At 39.2% G+C, this 22,771-nt stretch overlaps 1 protein-coding gene across 1 annotated transcript in view; it reads left to right on the top strand.

Annotated features, from left to right (window-relative positions):
- The first annotated feature begins 6,020 nt into the window (after positions 1-6,020).
- Positions 6,021-22,771, top strand: part of PCSK2 (proprotein convertase subtilisin/kexin type 2) — a 311,848-nt gene continuing 295,097 nt past the window's right edge. Inside the window, exon 1 of the mRNA XM_027840365.1 lies at positions 6,021-6,481. Within this exon, the coding sequence (XP_027696166.1) occupies positions 6,302-6,481 (180 nt within the window). The 5' untranslated portion in view covers positions 6,021-6,301. The remainder of the gene's footprint in view (positions 6,482-22,771) is intronic.

Genomic DNA, 22,771 nt, shown 5'->3' with positions numbered 1-22,771 from the left:
TAAAAGCCTCATTTCTCAAATATATAAGGAACTGAACCAAATTTATAAAAATACAAGCCTTTCCTCAATTGATAAATGATCATAAGATATGAACAGGCAGTTTTCAGAAGAAATCAAAGCTATCAATAGTCATATGAACAGAATGTTCTAAGTCACTATTGATTAGAGAAATGCAAATTAAAACAACTCAAATATCACCTATCAGATTGGCCAACATGTCAGAAAAGGAAAATGATAAATGTTGGAGGGAATGTGGAAAAATTGGGACACCAATGCACTTTTGGTGGAATTGTGAATTAATCCAACCATTCTGAAGAACAATGTGGAATCCTGCTCAAAAGGCTATAAAACTGTTTATACCCTATGACCCAGCAAAACCACTACTAGATCCCAAAGAGATCCAAGAAAGGAAAAAGGACCTATATGTACAAAAATACTTATAGAAGCTCTTTTTGTTCTGGCTAAGAATTGGAAATTGAGAGGATGCCTGTCAATTGGGGAATGACTGAGCAAGTTGTGGTATGTGACTGTGATGGAATACTATTGTACTATAAGAAATTATGAGAAGAATGGTTTCAGAAAAACCTGGAAAGACTTAAATGAATTCACACAAAGTAAAGTGAGCAGAACTAGGAAAATACTATATGCAGTAACAGCAATATTATAAGGATGATCAACTGTGAGTTAGCTACTCTGATCAAGAAAATGATCCAAGAGAATTGCAAAAGACCCACGATGAAAAACGCTATCCAATTCCAGAGAGAGAAAATCAATTAACTCTGAATACAAATTGGAGCATACTTTTTTTTTTACACTTTCTTCATTTTTCCTGGGGGTTTGTGTGTGTGTTTTCTTATGTAATATGGCTAATGTGGAAATATGCTTTGTATGACCTCATATACATAATTGATATCATATTACTGGCCTTCTCAAGGGGTGGGGGAGGGATGGGGAAAAAGGAAGAGAAATTAGAAATAATTTTTTTTAATAAAGTTAAAAATTTTACATATAATTGAGTAACATTTAACATACATACATATATGATAAAGAAAGTAGAAATGTAATTCAAAGATGATTTTTCAATCTATGATTTCCACCTCTTGTCTAGAATGATCTGATCTTGTTTTCCAGTATATCAAAGGCAGCATAATAGAGTAAGGGGGAAACTTGGACTGAGCATCAGAAGGCCTAGATTCAAGTCCCAATTCTTTCATTTACTAGTAGTATGACCTTGGGCAAGAAAAAAGATTTCACATCTTTTTTTTTTCATTCATAAGTGAGGGAATTGGACTAGATAGTTTTCAAGGCCATTTCAAACTCTGACCATCTGTGGCTTTACATTAGAAAATAGAGTTTTATAGACATTTTTAGATGTTACTATTAATTTTATCATAGGTTATTGTGGAAATAATTACTTCACCAATTACATTTGCTTTTATATCAGAAGCTATCATTGTGACATAGGCTAGCACAAGTCTGGCTATGATATTCCCGTTTTAAGAATATTAATTGCTCTCTGTTGCCTTTAGGATGAAAAATAAATTCCTCAGTCTTGTGGTTAAGTCTCTCCATAGCTGGCTCTGACTTTGTTGACAGTATCTCTCCTAGTGGAAATTAAGCTCCTGGATGGCAATGGCTATTTCATTTCCATCTTTATATATCCATAGAACCTAGGACACTTACATGTTCATCTGTAATGGACATAAAATGTATTATTATTGAGTTGAATTGAAATTCATTTTGTACATTTCTCAAGTAATAGAGTAGTTGTTGTTTTTGCATATGACAATACATTTACTAATGAATCATTGGATTAGAGCTGAAAGGCACCTTAGAAGTCATCTAGTCCTATGTCATTTACAAACAAAGAAACTGAGTCTCAGGGAGATAAAGTGATTTGCCATAAGTTCATGTAAATAATGAGCATTACAAATAGGGAATGAACTCAGGTCCTCTAACTCCACTGTACCACAATATTCTTTGTCATTTTTCTTAAATCATAAAATTCTTAAATTTTAAAAATGGAAAGCTCCTTCAAACTCATCTATTCCACACATTTTACAGGTTGAGAAATCGAAGGTCATAGAGATTAAATTATTTCATGACATTACATAAATTATAGTGGTAGAGTATGGGATCCCAAATCTTTTGATCTCCTCTCCAAGAGACACTTCACTACACCAAACTACTGCTCTCCATTAAGATGGATGTCTTTCATGGTCACCAGCAACAAAAACAGGAAGTGAATAAACTACATTATTTTCATATGTTAGTTGAATAAGGTACTTTAAAAAAATAATAACCCAACAGTCTCTTCTCAGTTTGCCTGTGAAGCTGTTTTGTTTTAGAACTTCAGTGTTGGAATCTGAAAGTGATTTTCCTCTAGTTATTTGAAATGTTATTGTGATATAATGTTTAATTCTTAGTTCTGTTAAATAGCACAATATCAGTCATTCTTGATTTATTCAGTTTGTGCCTAGTTTTTCAGTCTTAAGCTCTGAAAATCTTACTAAAATCCACTAAAATCTTACCCTGATGTCTGGTTGTCACATGGAGGCTAGCCTGGGTGCTCAAAAAATTAAAAATCTATGCCTGTGGAGTATAAGCTCCAGTAAGCTAGAAAAGTTTGAAGCACGTGTTCTTTTGATAGAATATGTGTTAGTTATCATTGCATCAGCCTAGCTAAGTTCAGAAAGGCTCATATCAGAAGATTGAAGACATAGTAATTATTTTGGGGAGAGGCACAGAGATTCATAAAGAGCTTTTATTAAGACATAGAGGGCTCACAGATCCTTAAAATCTTATTATTAAAGTAAGTAAATTATTTTAAATATGAATACTTAGCATATAATGTTCAAAGAATAAACAAATTTTAGAGCTGGCAGGGAATTCAATGACCATCTAGTCAAATCTATACTGAAAAGCATCCCCTCTGTAACATACCTAGCAAGTGATCATCCAGCTTTTGATTGAAGACTTTAAGTGAGGAGGGAACTCACTACCTTCCAAGGCAACCCTTTCTAGTCTGGGATAGCTAGAATTGTTACTAAGTTGCTTTTTCCTTAAATCAAGCCTAAATTCACTTCTTTGCCATTTCCACCCATTGTTTCTAGTTTTAAATGTCATGTGTCTACTAAGTATTCCTGTGTGAGTCTTTCAATCAACAAGTACTTCTATGTCATCAACTCACTTAACTTTTGCTTTTGAATTTATTTTGAAAATGAGATATTTCAACGTGATTGAGGAAAAGTTAACAATAACTTTAAAAGAAAATACTGTAATATTTATTTTCAAAGAAATGTATTCACATTAGCAACAATATTCTTATAACACCCATAATCTTCTAAATTGACTTGTTTGATGTCCTTCAAGTTTTTTTCTGAAGATTTAATTTTTAGTTGCTGCTCTTTAAACACTCTCCATTATATTTGAGTCACTGTAATACAATTGATACATTTGTAATAATCTTTCCCAATATCAATATAAGACTGTGTCTGTACAAAGCATCTCTACATTTGCACACTACAATTGCCCATGCCAGGTGGTTCTCTCATTTGGAAGTATGGTCTGGAAGGGAGAAGAAAAAGAGTAAACCAGTGGTGTTGGTGCTGAGGGGTGATTTACTGACTCAAAAGAAGATACTAAATCCTTCAGAAAAAAATACCCTAATTTAATATTGTTCAGAAAAGTTTTAGAGGATAAGGAGTAAAGAGAGTGATCATAGAATTATGGTTCTCAAACTGGAACAGAAATTAAAAGAATTTCTATATTTCTCACAGAGATTTGACCTTGAAACAGAGAACCCAGAGACATCTTGCAATTCATGGTGGTGGGGATTTCTATAGTGACATTGTCCTTGTTCTTTTCACCTTCAGTCACTGAAAAACTCATACTAATTAATTCTTTTGCAGACCTCTTACCTCTTTAAAAAGATTTAATTTAGCAGAAGTGGGCATGCCCAGTAACTAAGGGTCAGGTCTTTCTGGCAAGTCAGAAACTCTGGGAATTATAATCAAAGTTCTCTGACCTAGAAGGAACCTTAAAGGTAATCTACTCACAGAATCATAAGATGGTAGTGGGTGAGACCTTAGACATCAGCTAGTCCAACCCCTTGTTTTGCAGATGAGGAAATAAAGGCTCAGAAAAGAGAAGTCACTTGCCAAAGGTCAAATTGAGATTTACTGACAGAAACTGCACTAGACCCCAGATCTCCTGGTGCCTTCTTTATGCTCTTTTCACTACACCTAACTGTCATTTGGGGATTGAACAGTGTTTAAGAATCTTTTCTGGAAAGGAATCTTGTGCAAATCACCTAAGAGCCCTATCAGCAGATAGGTAGACTTGCTCTAAGGAAACATGAAAAGTGCAAATAAGCATAGATCTGTTTCTCCTGGTACCAAAGCATTTTCTTTGCATACAGGCATGATACAAAAAAAAATCTCCTTGGTTTGTTGTTGTTTTACATAAATCAAAAACAACCACATTCCCTTTTCAATGTGCCAAAGGAAAGGGGGAAAAAATCCATTGCTTGTTGCATAACTGCTCGATATACAATCCTTCCTGGCTGAGTTACAAACACCTTGGCTTCTAAGAGAAGATCTCTTGCCTCTTATCTAGTTAGAACTGGATCTGAACTTTGCAAACCAAATAGGCGGGTAAAGGCAACCCAGTACTGTACAGAGTAATTACCCTACATTGTCTGTAGCAATGAAAATTTGGGTTGTTTAAAAGAATCCTGATCATATAGTCACTAATACTGTGTATCTACTTCCTCCCCCACATTCGGTGAAAGAAGTCATGAAAGCAATTAGAACATTTAATGTGAGTGTACTCTCCCGTAACTGAGTGACTTAGTTTATTTTTGCCACTTTGACTGAATTAGCATAAAGCCATAGGAAAAGGTTTTGCAGTTGCTTCTGCCACAAACCTCCAGTGTGCCTCGCCTTCTTCCAGCCCCAAGGTAGATTTTGGCGTTGTCTGGCTGATCGTTGGCATTGAGCTGGGCGTTCGTGTCAATCCGGCCAATCTGAGGTCTGAGTAGACAGTCTAGAAGGCTTGTTGTCAGTCCCGCTCCTGAAGCCAGGTCTTTGTGTAAACATGTGGCATGAGGTTTCACTAACCAACGCTGTCAGGACCAAGTAGCTGCTCACAAGAGCAGTATTCCTCGGAAAGTCTAGTAACCTAAATTGTTGAGCAGTGGAAGGAATCCGACTCTTGACAACCTCCTCGTCGCCCCTGCTGTCCTTCTCTGCTGCTTCTCTCAAGGTATCCCCCGTTTCTGCTAGAAAGCGTTGCTCTGTGCAGACAGGGAGAAAGCCGCCAGCCAGCCCCTCACCCAAGCAGGAGTGCCTTAATCCATGCCAAGTATGGGTTTTTGCCAAACCCCTTATCTATCAATCATAGGAAAGGCAGGAAGCTTCATCCCAAGGTATTTGCCGAAAGTATCAGGATCGGGTTCAGGAACAACTACAAGGCAAGAAGGAATCGGTTTGCATTGGGTATCGTTATAAAGAAGGAAAAGGGGTAGGGGTTTTTTATTTGTTTTGTTTTGTTTTGCTTTGCTGGGGTAGAGGAGGGAAGGTGGCGGGGGAGAAAGAGACTAGTCCCTCACTCCTCCAGGTTCCTATGAGAGCTACACGCACCGTAATTCCCTCTCCCGGTGCTTCTGATTTACACCAACAATGACATCATGCCGATAGCTGATTACAGTTAGGGGGATTTTCCTTGCCTTGCTCTACTCCTGAGGTTGAGAAATGGAGGAATTCTCCAGGGTGCTGAAACAGAGGGGGAGGGCCAGCTCTGAATCCAACTCTTCCTCCGCCCCCCGCCCCCTGGGAGGCGGGCCAAAGTCTAGCCAGAGGGAGGAGTGGGGCAGGGCTTGCACCTTTCTGCGCTCGGATTGGCTTTTGGCGGGTGCACGTCACGGGGCTGGTGCTCTCCTCTGGTCACTGTTGAATTCTAGATGAGGAGGAGCTGAAAATGCAGATTTAGCATCAAGTACAGCCACACTCTCTCTCCTTCCCCCCTCTCATATACACACATATACACACTCACATACCCTCCAAGGAGCTGGACCATCTGACTTACACGGCCCCAACATCCAAAATCCTGGAGGAAAATACACTCTGATTTTGTTGCCTTCCAAGCTTCCTAGGATCAACCTCTGCCACCCCACCCCCAAGTCTTTTCTTTTAAACTATTTTTTTTAATTTCCACCCTCTTAGATCTGCTCCACCCTAGCCATCACCCACTCCACCTTATCTATCAACCACCTCTTTGCACTTTTACACCCCCAAGAAAGATGCAGGGTGGACGTGTTTCACCCCAGTGGAAGGTTGCTGTGGTCTTGCTCTGTATTATGATTTTTGCATCTGCCGAGAGACCTGTCTTTACTAATCAGTTTTTGGTTGAGTTGCACACGGGGGGAGAGGAAGAAGCCCGTCAAGTTGCTGCAGAACACGGCTTTAGTGGTGTCAGAAAGGTAAGCTCTTCTGTTGCATTTCTCTTATATATAATGTATATTTTTTAAACGGGGGCATACCCTACGCATCTTCATTGCAGATTTACAAGTTCTCTCTCTCTCTCTCTCTCTCTCTCTCTCTCTCTCTCTCTCTCTCTCTCTCTCGCAGATATTGTGTTATCAGCTCTTTAATACGACAGTCTCTTCCTTAATCATATTCACTGGTTATGTAATTAATACGCCCTTCAGATACTACTAAGGTCATGGATTTTTCTTTTTAATGTTGCTTGACTTCTTGATGAAGAAAACGGGACAAGAGTGGGGGATATACCTTTTAAAAACACACCACGCACCTTGACTGATGTCCTAGGTAGCAAGTTACTAAAACTGACTGGAGGAAAGGGGATAGCTTTGACCGGCTTTATGGTTTGCTGCTCCTTAACAGATGTTTCCAGCTGCCTCCACCCCCACCCCCCTCTCGCTAGCCACACACACAGAAAAAAGAAAAAAAAAAATTCCCCGCCCCCACAGAAATAGAAGGCTTTACCAGTTTAGGCGCTCTGCGATTCGTGCCTGTCCCTCTTGGACTCTGCGAAGGGCTTCCCCGCCGGGTGTCAGCACTTACCTACTCATTACCAAGTGTAAACATGCTCTTGCTGAACTCCCAGCTCTAAAATCCGAGATGTACAGACAAGAGATCCTAAAATGAACAGAGATCCCCACTCCTAAGACAGTGACTGACCTAAAGGGCATTGATTGCCAGCCCCACACTAATTGTCACGGTTGGTTGAATTGTTCTCCAGACTCCCTCGCTGGAGTTTTCATCCCACTACTGGGGGAACCGGTGGAATTGCAAGTGAGGGGTGCCCGTGTGCCCATTTATCTTGGGGCGCTGAAGCAGGTGGGGTAAGGAGCACACCTTTTCACATGTGCACCTTCAAAAAGTTAGTTTAGTTTGTCTTCTCGCATGTGGATTTTGTCCACCTCTGGACAGTCATGCGCCTCTCTAGGTTACTACTCTCTACCCTGGGGACTAGCTCCCTGAAAGTTACACGAATTCCAAGCTATTGTTGAGAGAACCCCAGGTGAAAGATACCAACTCGTTGGGTAGGGAAAGGGCGAGGGGAAGGGGACGCAGTGCAGGCCTGCTGACCTGCACCAGCTCCCAGCGGGAACTGCCTTGTCAGGAACCCAACTTGTCCTCAAAAGACCTGGAACGGAGAGGAGCGGGAGGAGGGAGGGAAAGAGCAGCCCAGGCATGATAGGGAGGGCCGCGAGGAAAGGGGACCTGGTCCTGATGCCATGGGCGGGGGGGAGCCTCCAGATCACTGCTTTTTTCAAGGTGGCAAAGTAGCCAACTACTCCTTATTTAACCACCTCCTCAAAGTTGAATAGTGACTCCCTTCCCCCAGCTCCACTGAGGCTGAATTAGAAAAAAAGGGAGTGTAGGTCTCCTGACTTGAAATGGAGTTGGGAAAAGGGGATGTCTGTCTCTGCTGTTTCTTCTTCAGGCTTATAGACATATCAGAAACCAAAAAGTGGAAGCCCAGGTGCTCCAGGATCTTGGACTTTGGGGGGGAGAATAGCTACATCCCTCCCTTCTCAACTTCTCCTGACCCCACCTAGGAAGCCTCAGTGACTGATCTTTGACTCTCCTGCCCCCCATTTTTCCCTTCATTCCTCCTCCTCCTCCTCTTCCTCCCCTCCTCCTCTTCCTCTTCTTCTTCTACTTCTTCTTCTTCTCCTTCTCTCTGTCTCTTTCTATCTCTCTCTCCTTCCCTCCCATCCCTTCTCTCTCTTCCCTTCCCTCTCTCTCTCTTCCCCTCCTTGCCCCCTCTCTCCTCTCTCTCTCTCTCTCTCTCTCTCTCTCTCTCTCTCTCTCTCTCTCTCTCTCTCTGTCTTCCTCTTCTGGGTGTTCTTTTATTTAAGAAGCTATCAGCTCTCTTTCCCAAGAGAGGGTGGGGGAAAGGAGAACTGCTGTCCCTCCTGTCCTGAATGGGTTTGAGCTACAAAAACCTGTTGCTCTGGCAAAGCTGTAGGCAGGAATATAGGAGAGGAAATAGAAGTCCCCTTCCCAAGAGATGTTAATGTACACAATATATCCTTCTCAACTAGGACTTCTGTTCAATTCTAACAGTAACTATTTCACCAGCAGAGATGTGTAGTCACTTCCCCCCTTCTTATCATCAGTGACTTCCCTCTGAAATTATCTTCCATCTACTCTGTGTACATCTTGTATGTACATGTTTGTTTACATATTGTTTCTCCCTCCCCATTAGAATGTGAGCTCCTTGAGGGCAGGGATTGTATTTTTGTTGACCAATGGACTAGTAGCTGTATGGAGGAACTTCCCAGTCCTATAGGCATAGTTGCCCATTCAGCCACTCCTTCACCAAATATTTATTTCACGTGCCTACTGTGTTCAAAGCACCATCCCAGGCAATGGCTATTCAAAGATGAAAGATGACTCAGACTGTTTTCAAGGGAGGTTCCAGTCTTATTATGGATAGGAAGGGTGTGGGTGTGTAGGGGAAAGACAGAGACAAAGACAGAGACACACATACACAAAGACAGAAACAGAGAGGGAAAGAGAAAGAGTAAGAGAGACATACACAGATACAGGCACACAGACAGAGAAGGAGACAGACAGACAGACAGGCACACAGAGACAGAGAAAGCAGAGACACAGAGTGGAGAAATAATACAAGACAAGGGTAGGAGCAAAGGAGAGATCCATAAAAGGTGATTTAAATTTGAAGAGGGAGAGATCACTTTCAGTTTCAAGAATGAGGGAAGGCTTCACAGAAGAGATGAAATCCAAACTGGGCCTTGAAAGCAGAGAAGAATTTCAACCAGCAAAGATTTAGAGGTAGGGCCTTCCAGTCATGGAAGAAGGCTTTCAATAATGCCACAAACAACTAGTAGTTCAGTTTGCTTGCAGTGTACAGAAAGGGGAAGTCATGTGAGATAAGCCAGAAAAGTGCAAGACACAGCTCAGTACTTTCCCCTTTCAGTTGAATCCTGGAGGTTATGTTGTAAATGAACCTGATCCATTTAGAGTGAGCTTTCCTCCTCGGTACTCCCATCCTTCAGAAGATCCTTACTTCCTTAGAGCTTGAAAACAATCCACCCCTTCTCATCCTGCCTGATGTTTGTGCAATCCTCCTACAAATCCTTGGCAGAGGATCTAACCAAGGTGCTGAAGGCCTTCCTTTCCTTCTCTTAACTTTTCTGTGGGTTCTAGTGCAACCTTGCTCCGGCACATACTGACTGACCCAACTTCTTTTACCCATCATATATTTTCTAAATAACATCTGAGGAGTAATTTATGTGAAATGCAGAAACTCTATGTCCCCAACTTTATAATTCAGTAGGAGTTCCTTGAGAAAGCTAAAAACATCTCTCAAGCCAGTGTCTTGCAACCCACTACTGCCGGAGTCCTTGAGATCTTGGAGCTCTGTTTATTGACCACCTGAAGAAGACAACTGGAATGATTGCCAAAAGAGACAAGAATCTTAATCCCATTTCTTTCATGAAATTGCTATATGACTCCGAGCAGTCCTTCCTTGGGCCTATTTCCACATATCTAAAACAAAGCAGCCTGACTAGAGGACCCATCTCCATGGTCCCTTTCAGATCCAAAATTTTATCTACACTAGGCAAAATTATGGAGTAAGAAAAAGCTTCTCTTTGGGAGGGAGTGTGGGGCAGCAGAGAGAACACTGCTGTAGGGGCAGAGGGCCTAGGTTCAAGTCATGGCCTTGTTACCTACTACCTTGAGCAAGTTACCTTGGGCAAGTGATTTACCTTCTCTGGATCTTAGTTTTATCATGTGTAAAATTGGGGAATTGAACTTAACTTACCCTTTAAGGTCCCTTCCAGCTCTAAAACTATGATCTTTTCATTGGAAGAGATCTTCTAGGTCTCCCCCCACCCCAATTATCACCTCTGCAAATCTAGCTAAAGCAACAACTTGATACTATATTAAGACACAGTGTCTGGCACATAGTAAATGGTAAATATGCTATATATCTTTTATCAATTATTCTCACCTCACCTACTATTATAGGCTCTCCTTTGCTTTCATAACTAAATTTCTAGTAGAGATCCCATAAAATCATGCACACTGAGGTAAAAGTGACTAAGATCAATCAAATTATTAATATTAATTATAATTATAATATTAATTATAATCAAACTCTCTTGAGGTATTTAACATTTTCATAAGGGACAAAGCTTCAGCTCAAAGGAACTGCCTCCTCTAATAATGGAATTTCAGGTTTCTGGGATTAGCTGAGGGGATTTCTTGGTGCCTACTCAAGTAACTTTAGGAAAGTAAAGGTGGATCCCCCAAGGCATGACCTGGTGTTACTACCCATAGGAGAGATGGCACTAAATTCTCCTCTGCAAACAAGTGAAAAATTGAAAATAAATCCAACCAAAGGAACTGATGGTTTTGACACCTGTGTGTTACCTGGAGAAAAACCCTCAAGAGGCAGCTTAGTGACATAGTATATAAGACTACTGGGCCTGGAATCAGGAATAACTGGGTTCAGATCCAGCCTTACCCACTTACTGGCTTCATGACCCTGGGACCCTGGGCAAGTCATTTAACCTCTGCCTGCCTCATTTCTCAACTATAAAACAGTATCATAGTAAAACCTATCTCTCAGGGTTGTTGTGAAAATTGAATGAGATAATATTTGTAAAGCACTTAGCACAGTGCCTAGCACACAGTAGGTACTGAATAAATACTTGTTCTCTTCCCTCTTTTGCAGCACACCTGGGACTCCAGCCACCAACAATTACCCTCTAATTTTTCAGACTTTTTCTTGGTCAAATCCATTTGCCACCTACATGTACTTGAGCCTCCTCCACTCTTAGTAACATACTAATTGCCCTTGCAATTTTTGACATTATGCCTTTGCTAATGCTATTCTTGCTTCCTAAAATACTCTCCCTCTTTTCCTCCACCAGTTGATATTATACACATCCTTGAAGGCCCAACAAAAGTTTCATTAAACAAAATTCAATAATAATAATAATAGTTGACATATAGCACTGTAAAGTTTTGTAGTTTGGTTTTTTGTTGGGGGTTTTTCTTTGTTGTTGTTGGTGGTGGTTTTTTGAGACTTAGGTCTCCCTATCTCTCTCAGGCCAATAGTAGACTCCTCTGTGGATTATAATGGAAGCTTTGACTTGCTCCATTTTCAACATAGTTTGTTTTACCCCTCCTTGGGCAGCCCCCTCCAGGGCCCATCATGTTGGCACTGGACTAATTCAGGCACCCAATTGATTTAGCCTACGGCAACTTAGAACTCCCAAACTCAAGAGATCCACCAGCTTCAGTCCCTCCAGTAGGAGGGGTTAAAGGTATGCCACTGTGTGACCTTGGGTAAGTCAAATAGGAATAGGGCAGCTAGATAGTACAGTGGACAGAGCACCAGTCCTGGAGTAAGGAAGACCTGAGTACAAATCTAATCTCAGATACTTACTAGCTTTGTGATCCTGGGCAAGTCACCTAACCCTGCTTGTCTCAGTTTCCTTATCTGTAAAATAAGCCGGAGAAGAAAAACGCAAACCACTCCATGATCTTTGCCAAGAAAATCCCAAATGGTGTCACAAAGAGTAGGACACTGCTGAACTGACCTAACAATAGCAACAAGATGTTTGTGATAATCAAATAAGATAACATATATAAAGCACTTTGCATACCTCAAATACTATACAAATGCTAGCCATAATAACAATAAATGTTATTGTTGTTATCTTTGCAATATTACATGTACCCTCCCAGGTTCCTCCTTAAAAATTGGTCCTTTCACTCTTAGAGCACAGTGGCTCTAGGGCACAGTAGAGATTCAGTAAATATTTGTTTATCATGATGATGAATTTCAGTAACAACAGTATAGCATTAACTAGCAAGGGATGGCTCTCTTTTCTCCATTCTTTAAATCATACATTTATTCCAGATTCACGATTTTCTGTTATCTTAGGTGAGATCCTAAATCTAAAATTCTGGTAAAGGATTTGGAGCAGGGTTAAAGGGTTAAATTTTCAGCATAAATATTTACAACTTGAAAGTCAGCAAATGATGTAAATCAGGGCTTGATTTATTGTTTTGTTAGTTATCTAGACAAAAAAGTGATGGAGAAAATTTTAGTAATACAGATTAAACAAAAAAAAGTGTGCTGTGCATTTTCAAAGATATTGTTATTAAACGTTTACCAGCACACTGCTGGTTTGGGATTTTCTGGTATACTGTACTGAGAAGTTTAATGGCCCCTTCCTGAATGAGAATTTCTTAAAATCAGATTCACTTCTTTAATAGCTTTCTATCTATGGAAGAATCCTGTGATCTCTTTAATCTTAAATCATGCCCCCCCCACCTCTTACCTCATTATCAGAATGAAAAATGTTTAGAATTCAACACTGCCATGCTTTCCTCAAGCTTGGGACCCACCCTTCCCACCCCAACTCTGTATAACATCACGAGTTAACTTTGCCATGTGATCATAACAAATTTGATCCCAACCTATTCAATTCAACTAAACAAGCATTTTTTAAAAACATATCCTAAGTTCTAGTCAGCAAGCATTTGTAAGTACCTATAATGTGCCAAACACGGTGCTAAATACTAGGAATACAAAGAGAGGCAAAACAACAACAACAAAAACACAATTCCTATTCTCAAGGAGCTTACAGTCTAATGGTAGAGACACAGGCAATGAACCACATGCAAACAAGACACACTATATAAGAATAAATAAAGTTCAACAGATTGAGCTAAGTGTTAAGGCTACAAAGACAAAATGAAACAAAGTCTCTGCCCTCAAGGAGTTTACAATCTACTGGGGAGGGTCCATTTTTATACAGAGTAGTGAACATAATACAATTTAAAGATGGAATGACCACTGGTAATGCCAACAATCAGGAAAGTTTTACTGTGGGGATGGTGCCAGAGACTATGACCTTTGAAAGAAGACATATATCCTAAGTGGTAAAGTGAGGAGAGAGTAGACTTCAAACATGTGGAAAATCTATTCCAAAGCACAGAGCAAGATGACAGCATGCTGAGTTTAGGAAATGTCAAATTGGCAATTTGAACCAGTGAGCTTTAGATTAGGAATTGCAAGGAGCCAGAATTCTGAAGGTGGGTCCTAAAGTCTGGAGCTGCAGAGCTCATTGACTATTACAAATACCCAAATTAACTGCAAAGAGCCTATGAAGGAAGGCCCTATCTGCATCCAGAGAAAGAACTGATAAATAAAAGTATGTATAGGATGATTTTACATATATATATGTATATATATACATACATATGTACATATACATATACATATATATATATATGTGCACACACACATTTGTTTCTAATGGTAGCCATCTCTAGGATGAGGGATAGGAGAGAGAAGGGAGAGAGGAAAAGAGGGGAAAAAGAGAAAATTACATGAAAACTTTATTATATATTTAAAAGGAATAAAAAGTTGTACATAATAGGTTTGCAGTTTCATGTGCAATCATCTTTTTTTCTATTCCATGTTAAGGAAATGCTTATTTTATTTCTTAAATTCAGAATAAAATAAATAAATAAGAAAGCTATAAATTAAAAAAAGAAAGAAAGGGTAGTCTACAGGGGAGCAGAAGATTTGCACTTATTCCTAAGCCAGTATTTAAACCTTGGTTATGTCAGCTTCACAGTAAATAAGGTGGCAATGACAACTCTCTGGCTGCCCAACCCAAGGGAGTATTGGAAATAGTAATGAGCTTGTGAATCACTCTCAGGGAAAAAAAAGTAAGAAAGAAAGATCCCCGAGAAAATTCAAGACAGCTAAAAAGGTTGAAAATTTCAAAGTACAAGTACACATCAATTAGTTTCTGTGGGATTTTTGCTTCAAAGTTAAAAATTATTTTTAAAATTTCTCAGTGTAGCTTTAGAAAGGTTTTTATCTAAACTGATGCAATAAGATGACAAAATCACATTGAATTTATTAACATTTTATGAATGCTGTGGACCAGGGCAGTATAGTGGGAAGAAGACTAGCTTGGGAAGCGGGAGATATGGGTACTAGTCCAAGGCTCTGCCACCACCTACTTGTGTGATCTTGAACACATCAGACAAATCACCCCAAATCTAAGTTTCCTCATCTGTAAAGGGAGGGGTGTGGACTAAATTATCTCTAATTTTTCTTCTAGTCCTATAAATCTTAGAGTCTATAAAGACATAGGACTTTAATTTTTTTAAAGGGTGAAAAGCATTATGTAAGCATTGTGTTTAATTCTATAAGTTAAATAAATCAATAGTAGAATATCAGACTCAGAGTTAAAAAAAAAGAATTATAATCTGGATCAATCACTATATCTAACAATCACTCCTTCCTTTCTATTCTTTCTATTCCCACAACCACCACCCTATTCCAAGGCCTCATCATCTTATGCCTGGGGTATTGCAATAGTCCCCTAACTGATGTCTCTTAACCCCTAGTTCTCCTTACTCCAGTGTATTCCACACACTCCTTTTAGAATCACCTTCGTAAAATATAAGTTATCCTGTATTGCACGAAGCTCAAAAAACAGTCACTTTCTACTAACCATCAAATAAAACTTCTTGACTTGAAATAACCCATGTTCACCTTAATGGTGTGTCAGACTCAGATTAAAAGCTTCCCAGAGGAGAGAAAACAAAGAGTTTCTCCCTTCCTTGATGCAGACCAGTAACTTGTAATTTTGTAATTTTAGAGAGTTCCCTGAAGCACTGGGAGGTCAAGAGACTTGCCCATAGTCCTTTAGCTAGTGTGTGTTAGAAGAAGAATTTGAACCCAGGACTTCCTAACTCTAAGGTCAGGCCTTTACACTGGCCCTGCAACATCTCTATCATGGTGGGGAGAGAGGGGCATTAATTTACATAAAGGCTTCCTGTTTTATTCTCAATTAGTTTTTTTTTCTTACATGGTACAATGAAAGGAACACATCATTGATGGTCTGAGAACCTGGGCTCCAATCCCAATTATACTACTTGCTATTCATGGAACCACAAGAAAGTAACTTAGTCTCTATGGGCCTCAGTTTCCTCATCTATAAAAGGAGAATGTGAGACTAATGATGACTTAGATCCCTTCCAGCCAGTAGTGTGCTGGAGCCAGCTTGTAGAAGCTGATTGTTAAATTTTCAGTGCAACCATTGACACACCTAAAATCAGCAAATACTACAAATCAGGACTTGATTTATTGTTTTGTTGATTTCTAGATTTAGTAAAGAAGATACGGATTAATAATGCAGATTAAGCATAAACATACATAAAAGTATGTAATATAGACTTTTTTTTTCAGAAAACCAGTTATTAAAAATTTACCAGTACACCAGTACACCAGTGCTTCCATCTATAAATCCAGGATCCTAAGAGCCTATGACTTTTATATCCTTTGCTCTCATCAAGTTATAATCTATAGGACCACAGCCTTGATTTGTGACACTTCAGGATATTATACATACATATGTGTGTGTGTGTATAATTGAAGGGTGCATCTTAAAAGCCAAATTAATTTTAGTTCACTTCACTGTAAAAATAAGTATGTAATGCAGCACTTTAGGGAATTGGATACAAAATCAAATAAATTATAGTTAGCAATTTAAACATGGTTAGGAATCACTTTATATAATTATAATAATTAATATTTCTATAGCCATTTAAAGTTTACAAAGCATTTTACAGGTATTATTTCATTTGATCTTACAACAACTCTGTGAAATAGGTGTTATTATTATCCGCATTTTACACAGAAGAAAACTGAGGCTGAAAGAGATTAAGTTATTTGCCCAGGGTCACATAGCTCTTAAGTGTCTAAAAGAGGATTCAAATGTGGGCCTGACTCCGGGTCAGATATGCCACTTAGATGTCTAGGTGTGCAGGTGATGAAAATAGATTCAAGGCTGTAAAAATTGCATTTGTAGAGTGATCAGGACATTTTCTTTGGCCTCTCAATTTAAATAGAATACCCATGATAGTAACTGTGTTGCTAATTAGTGAAAGAACAAATTCCAAGTAATGTATTTTTGTTAGTCTAGCAGTTACATATTCAGAACATACAATTTTATTCTTATTTTGTCAAAAGCTCAAGTGGGAATAGGTTCCCAAGGCACTCAACAAAGATGTCCCAGATGTGGAATCACTTTGTCCAAATCAAGACTTCTGTACCTGAGAGACAACAGTGTATAGACTGTCATCTATGTCTCCAGGAAGATCACGAGCTAGGAAGTCTGTGGGGAGCTTTAGCTGTGGAGTCTGGGGGGAGGGAGGTTTACTGCCATAGCAGCCAACAGAAAACAGGAAGAGCTTTACACATCTAATGCTGAGACCTGCCATTTATATGACGTTCATTTTTCAAGGTCTAAGTCAAGTCCCATAACTCCTCCCTAAAGGCTTCTCTGGCTGTTTCCCACAACCACCGCCCTATTCCAAGGCCTCATCATCTTATGCCTGGGGTATTGCAATAGTCCCCTAACTGATGTCACTTAACCCCTAGTTCTCCTTACTCCAGTGTATTCCACACACTCCTTTTAGAATCACCTTCGTAAAATATAAGTTATCCTGTATCACACGAAGCTCAAATCCACCACAACACAAAACCTCCTTTATTACTTGTATCCTCCATTTATTTGATCTCAGAGAGACTGTGTGATATGGCAAATATGATGTTGAACTTATAATCAGGAAGAACTGGTTTTGAATTCTGTCTCAGAAATTTTTTAGGAGCAAATGCTTGTTGAGTTGGCTTGGTGGCTAGATCATGTGATTCTGGCTTTGTGACCTTGGGCAAAACACTAACTTCATTGAACTTCGGTTTTCTTATCTATAAAATGGAGATAATAATTAGCATTACCCTCAGAGTATTGATGTGAGGCTTACCTGAAAAAATGAATATAAATCACTTTGCAAACCTTATAGTAATAGGGAATATGCCTGTATTTACATCGATATAGGAACTTCCAGAGGAGAAAACTCCCTTAACTGATGCAAGTCATCTATCACCTCGGCAATTTATAGTCTAAGAGAGTTACCTAGGGCACTGAGAGTTAAGTGACTTGCCCATGGTCACAAAGCCAGAATCAGATAAGTATAGTAAATTAATCAAAGCAAGTCAATAAGCATTTGTGAAGTGCCTACTAGGTGCCAGGCACTGTGTTGAGTGCTAGGGATTTTTTTTCACATGATAACTTTATTATATATTTAAAAGGAATAGCAAATCGTATACAATAGATTTGCAGTTTCATGTGCAATCATCTTTTTATTGTATATCTTTTTTATTATACCATGTTATGAAAGTGTTTGTTTTATTCCATAAGTTAAAAATAAAATAAATTTTAAAAAATAAAAAAGGTTAAAAAAATAGTCCCTGCTCTTAAGAAGATTATAATCTAATAGAGTAAACAACATATAAACAACTATGTAGAACCACGATATACCACATATGAATCCATAAAAGTTCTAGATATTGTACTAAGTGCTGAGGCCACTGGGGACAACCAATGAAAATACCAATAGTCAGGAGAAAGACTTATGTTTGAAGAACAGCAAGGAAGCCTTTGTCACTGGATTACTCAGTAGGCAACACAGGTGAATTAGGTTTAAAAAGACTAGAAAAGTAGAGAGGGGTCAGATTATGAAAGGCTTTAAAAGTCAAACATAGGATTTTATATTTCATCCTGGTGGTGATAGGGAGATCACAGAGTTGATTAAATAGAGGAGTGACTTTTTATGCTTTAGAAAGATCACTCTGAGAGTGGAGTGGAAGATGGATTGTCAAGAGCGAAATTTAACAAAAGGATAAACTGAGGCAATTCCCTGTTCAAGATGTCATTTATTAACAGGGACATGTGCCCTGATAATAAAGGTGCCTCAATAGAACTTCTGAGAGACAAAAGTTCTGAGCATGATCAATCTATTAGATTAGCAATAACCAATAGATTGAGTCATTGGAAACTCTTGATGACCAAATACCCAAAGCAAGGGCTGACAGGGTCTTTTATAACAATTAGCAAGATGACAGAGCAAAATTTTGAGCAATAGAGGTGTGTCTTCTTCTGACTGGCTATCAATGACATAGTCAGGATTGAGATCATGTATTTGATCTTCCCCTGGTAAAGGCAAGACAATCCCAATAGGGAGACATTTTAATCCTCCCAATTGGGAGGTTGGAAAAGAGTTTTCAGCTCCTCCCAATTACTTCAGCAGACAGGACTAATCCTTAGGTGAAAGGATTAGTTTGTAGCTAAGAAAAGTAGGCTGGCCTTCAGATTATGCTCCTATGCTCCTATTGTAGCTAATTGCGCTCCTCTCTGACACATAAGAAATGCTAGTTGCTTTATGAGGCCCAACTGCCTCTAAGCAATCCTGGCTGGAAAAAACACCACAATCAGGATCTCCCCGGTTTGGTATCTCTTTTGTAGAGCAAGTCAAACCCAGCTTTGATGAAGGTAAAAGCAAGGACAAGATACATGTCCCCTGAAGAAAGCCTAGCTCAAGCTGCCTTCTCTGCTTACAGAGCAAACAAAAGCAAAGGTCCAATTTGGGAGGTATCCAACCCAAGCTGGGTAATGAGCTGGGAGTGATTACGTTGCTAAATCGTGCCCTCCGGAAACTGTTTGCCCTTCTGGAAGTGGAGTCTGTCAAAATAAGGAAAAGGATGGATCACAGAGAAATATTGGTTATTAAATAATACAACACAACATCCATTTTCCTCAGTGAGAAGAGAGGAAACAGAGAAACCAGGCAACAAGTTGTTGTTATAGTCAAGGAATAAGGTGATAAGGGTCTATACCAAGTTGGTAGCAGTGTTAGAGAAGAGAAGGGGACATACAAGGGGCCTGGGAAACTGATCAGATGTGGGGAAGGGGGGTGAGAATAAAGCATCATGTATGATGCCTAGGTTAGGAGACTGGGTAACTGGGAGGATGGTGGTACCCTTGACAAATTTGGAAGAGAGGAGGCTTTTTGGAGAAAGATAAATGAGTTTGGTTTTGGACATATTAAGTTTAAAACATCCATTTCTAGATATTCAATAAGTAGTTAGAGCTGTGAGTCTGGTGGTCAGGAGAGAAGTTGTGGATAGACAAATAGATCTGAGAATCATCTATATAGAGATGACAATTGAATCTCTAGGAGCTAATGAGATCATCAAGCAAAATACAAGAGAGAGAAAGAGAAGAAGACCCAGCACAGAGGCTTGGGGGCAGGATTAGAAGGTGAAAATCCACCAAAGGAGCCTTAGTAGTGGTCAGAAGGATGGGAAGAGAACCAGGAGAGATCATGACAACCTAGGGAAAAGAAAGTATATGTGTATATGTGTATGTGTACATAAGTGTATATGTGTATATATATACACATACACATATAATATATATGTAGCATGTAAGTTTACATATAACAAATGTAAAGCTCTTTGCCAACCTAGAATAGCTATATAAGTGTATATGCTATAGTTATTATTATTATTATTACTTATCAGAGACAGACTTTGAACCCCTCTCTTCTTGGCTCAAAGCCATCTCTCTATCCACTACCTCACACCGCCTTAGTACAAGCTTGCTTTCCTAAAAGCAATGTATAAATTCAGCTAGTTATTATTAATAATCTTATATCAGATTGATTTAGGCATCTGTGTTGTTTTTGTCGAGTTATTTCAGTCATGTCTGACTCTTCATGACCCCACTTGGGGTTCCCTTCACAAAGATACTGGGGTGGTTTGCCATTTCCTCCTCCAGCTCATTTCACAGATGAGGAAACTGAAGCAAACAGGATTAAGTGACTTGCCCAGGATCATACAGTTAGTAAGTGTCTAAGGCCAGATTTGATCTCATATCCTCTAGCCTCAAGGCCTAGGGCTCTATCCACTTGCCACCTAGATCCCTTCAAGGTATCTGTACTGTGGCCTTTATTATTATTAAATTTTCATGTGTTTGTGGTTTATCTCTGTCTATTAGATTAACACTAATTGAGATGGCTCCCTGAGGGCAGGGACAATCTTTTACTGGATATCCCTTTTACAACCCAGCCTAATGCTTTACATATAATTGGTACCATATAAATGTCTGTAGATAACTACTTGTCTTCAGTTTAGAAAGACCTTGGATAAATGATCTCTGAGGAAATCTTCCCTTAAAGTTGAGGGAATCCACAGCATCTAGTCCCATCTCTTTCCCAGAATTAGGCTCTTTAAGGTTTCTTCCAGCTCTAAATTCCATAGTCCTATGATACTACTAACTGGGCAGAGGAAAGTAGGTGGAAACCAGGAATTAAGTGCTTGGCAGACCTTGTTTTTTCCCCACTGTGCCTACCTTAGAACTCAGTAGGACTTGGGTTGAAAGCCCCCCCAGAGGAGAGAAAAGAAGGCCTGCAGTTGAAACCCTATCAAAATACAATAGGAGGAAAAAATTACACTTTTTCCTCTCAACAGAGTGAATATCTATAAATCAATTTCTATTTCAAAGGGACTTTATTAGCTGTAGATCATAATGTTATAGCACATGTGGGAGTGAATGCTATAGTTAAGTTTGAAATAATTATATATTCAGTGTTAGCTTTTCAAGGCATGGGAGCTGAAAGAATAAAACATGAAACAAGAGGTTCAGACTCACTTTTTTTTTGGTTCCTCAATGAAAAATGACTTTTACTGCTTAGAAACATATAGAACTTCTCATCTCTTTTGCATTTAAGCTCAACTAGTCTGTCAACAAGCTGTTTATTAAGTGCTTGTTATATGCCAGCCACTGTGCTATGTAAGTGAAAGATACAAATAGAAACAGAGAGACAGTCCCTACCCTCAAGGAGCTTACATTCTAGTTGGGGGGGGCTAGAACACATAAAAGGAAACTAGAAAGCAAGTTGGGGTGGGAGAAAAAGAGAGGAAAATGTCAATCAAAGGTGCGTGGTAGAGAAAATTAGAGTGGGAGTGGAGTCACGAATGTAGCATGGAAAGGAATAAAGACATGGGTGCCCCAGCTGTCCTCCTTAAAATAGTGACTTTAGGAAGAACCAGCCAACTAGAATGAGGGGCCTCAGTAGCAAAGGATACTTCAAGCTGGAGCACACTTCCTGGGTGAAACCTAGAAAGGACATGCCTATATGTTTTTTTTTTCCCTTGAGGAGAACCTACCTTGATGTTGGGGTTATTGTTTATAGATTAAAATAACCTTCGGAAAGCTCTAGGTCTCTTTGGTGTAGCAGAAAGAGCACCAAGTTTGAGTCCCAATTCTATCACTTCCTAGTTTTACAACCTTTGCCAAATTTCTTAACCACTCTGAGTCTTAATTTTCCTGTCTGTTAAATAGGGATAAAAATGTTCTTGACTACATCACAGGGTTGTACACATCAAATGAGATCATATATCTATGAATGGGGGGTTGATTGCTTCATTTGTTGTATTTATATCCCTAGCAATACCTGGTATATAGTAGGTGCTTAAAATATTGATTAAATATTTTATTTTGATCATAAAATTTTATGCAAATGTGTTAGCTTTATTAAATCTTCCTTGCACCTAACTGGCTAATTTTGAGAAGTTAATAGGTTAGAATTACAGGTTAGAGGTACAAAGGATTTTATAGAACTCATTAAGTCCTCTAGTATTTAAAATCAGGCCCAAATTACTTTCCTGGAATCACATAGGTAAGTTCTAGATAGGACTAGAACTCAAGTAACCAAGTTTTTAACTAAGTCTTCTGATTCCTGGTCACCAGACTCTGCACTGTACCATGTTGCCTGTGTTCATGTTGATGCTGCCATCCTAAACAAAATGGGTTCTTTATTAAGCTGAATACTTTGCATTTATTAAAGACCACTTATGTTTACTGTTTTGTTCTTAGGTTAATTGGAGGTTACTTTTGAGCTGGTCTTTTGATGTGCTGAGGTCCCCTAGTAAGGACAATTAAATTTCCAAACCATTAGTTAAGAGTAAGACGAAGGCACAATTTACCAAATTTTTTCTGATGGTACCTTTCATACTGCTTCTTGTGAAATTAGATGGTCCAAAAAGTTGCAATCCTTTGCATTCTAAGCCCCCATTTTCTTCTACTCTGCCACTATTATTGCAAAAACAGAAGGAGACCTTTAGAACTGAAGGCCATTTTGCACCTTTCTTTGTTTAATGGATTGCCATGGCTAAAGTATTTATCATCTATTGGTCTACCTACTGGTAATAAGCCTCTCCACTCCTAGCTAGGATCATCCTTGGAAAGCAGATACAGTCTGTTCCTGGGACTATTGCAGTGTGGTAGGGCTTCTCAGAACTTGTATGGACACATACATTTTTGAGA

This window comes from Vombatus ursinus, unplaced genomic scaffold, assembly GCF_900497805.2.
Source record: "Vombatus ursinus unplaced genomic scaffold, bare-nosed wombat genome assembly UNPS02014841.1, whole genome shotgun sequence".
In the NCBI taxonomy this organism is placed as follows: Eukaryota; Metazoa; Chordata; class Mammalia; order Diprotodontia; family Vombatidae; genus Vombatus; species Vombatus ursinus.
Note: the sequence above shows the minus strand (reverse complement) of the source record. Positions and strands in the feature narration are given on the sequence as shown.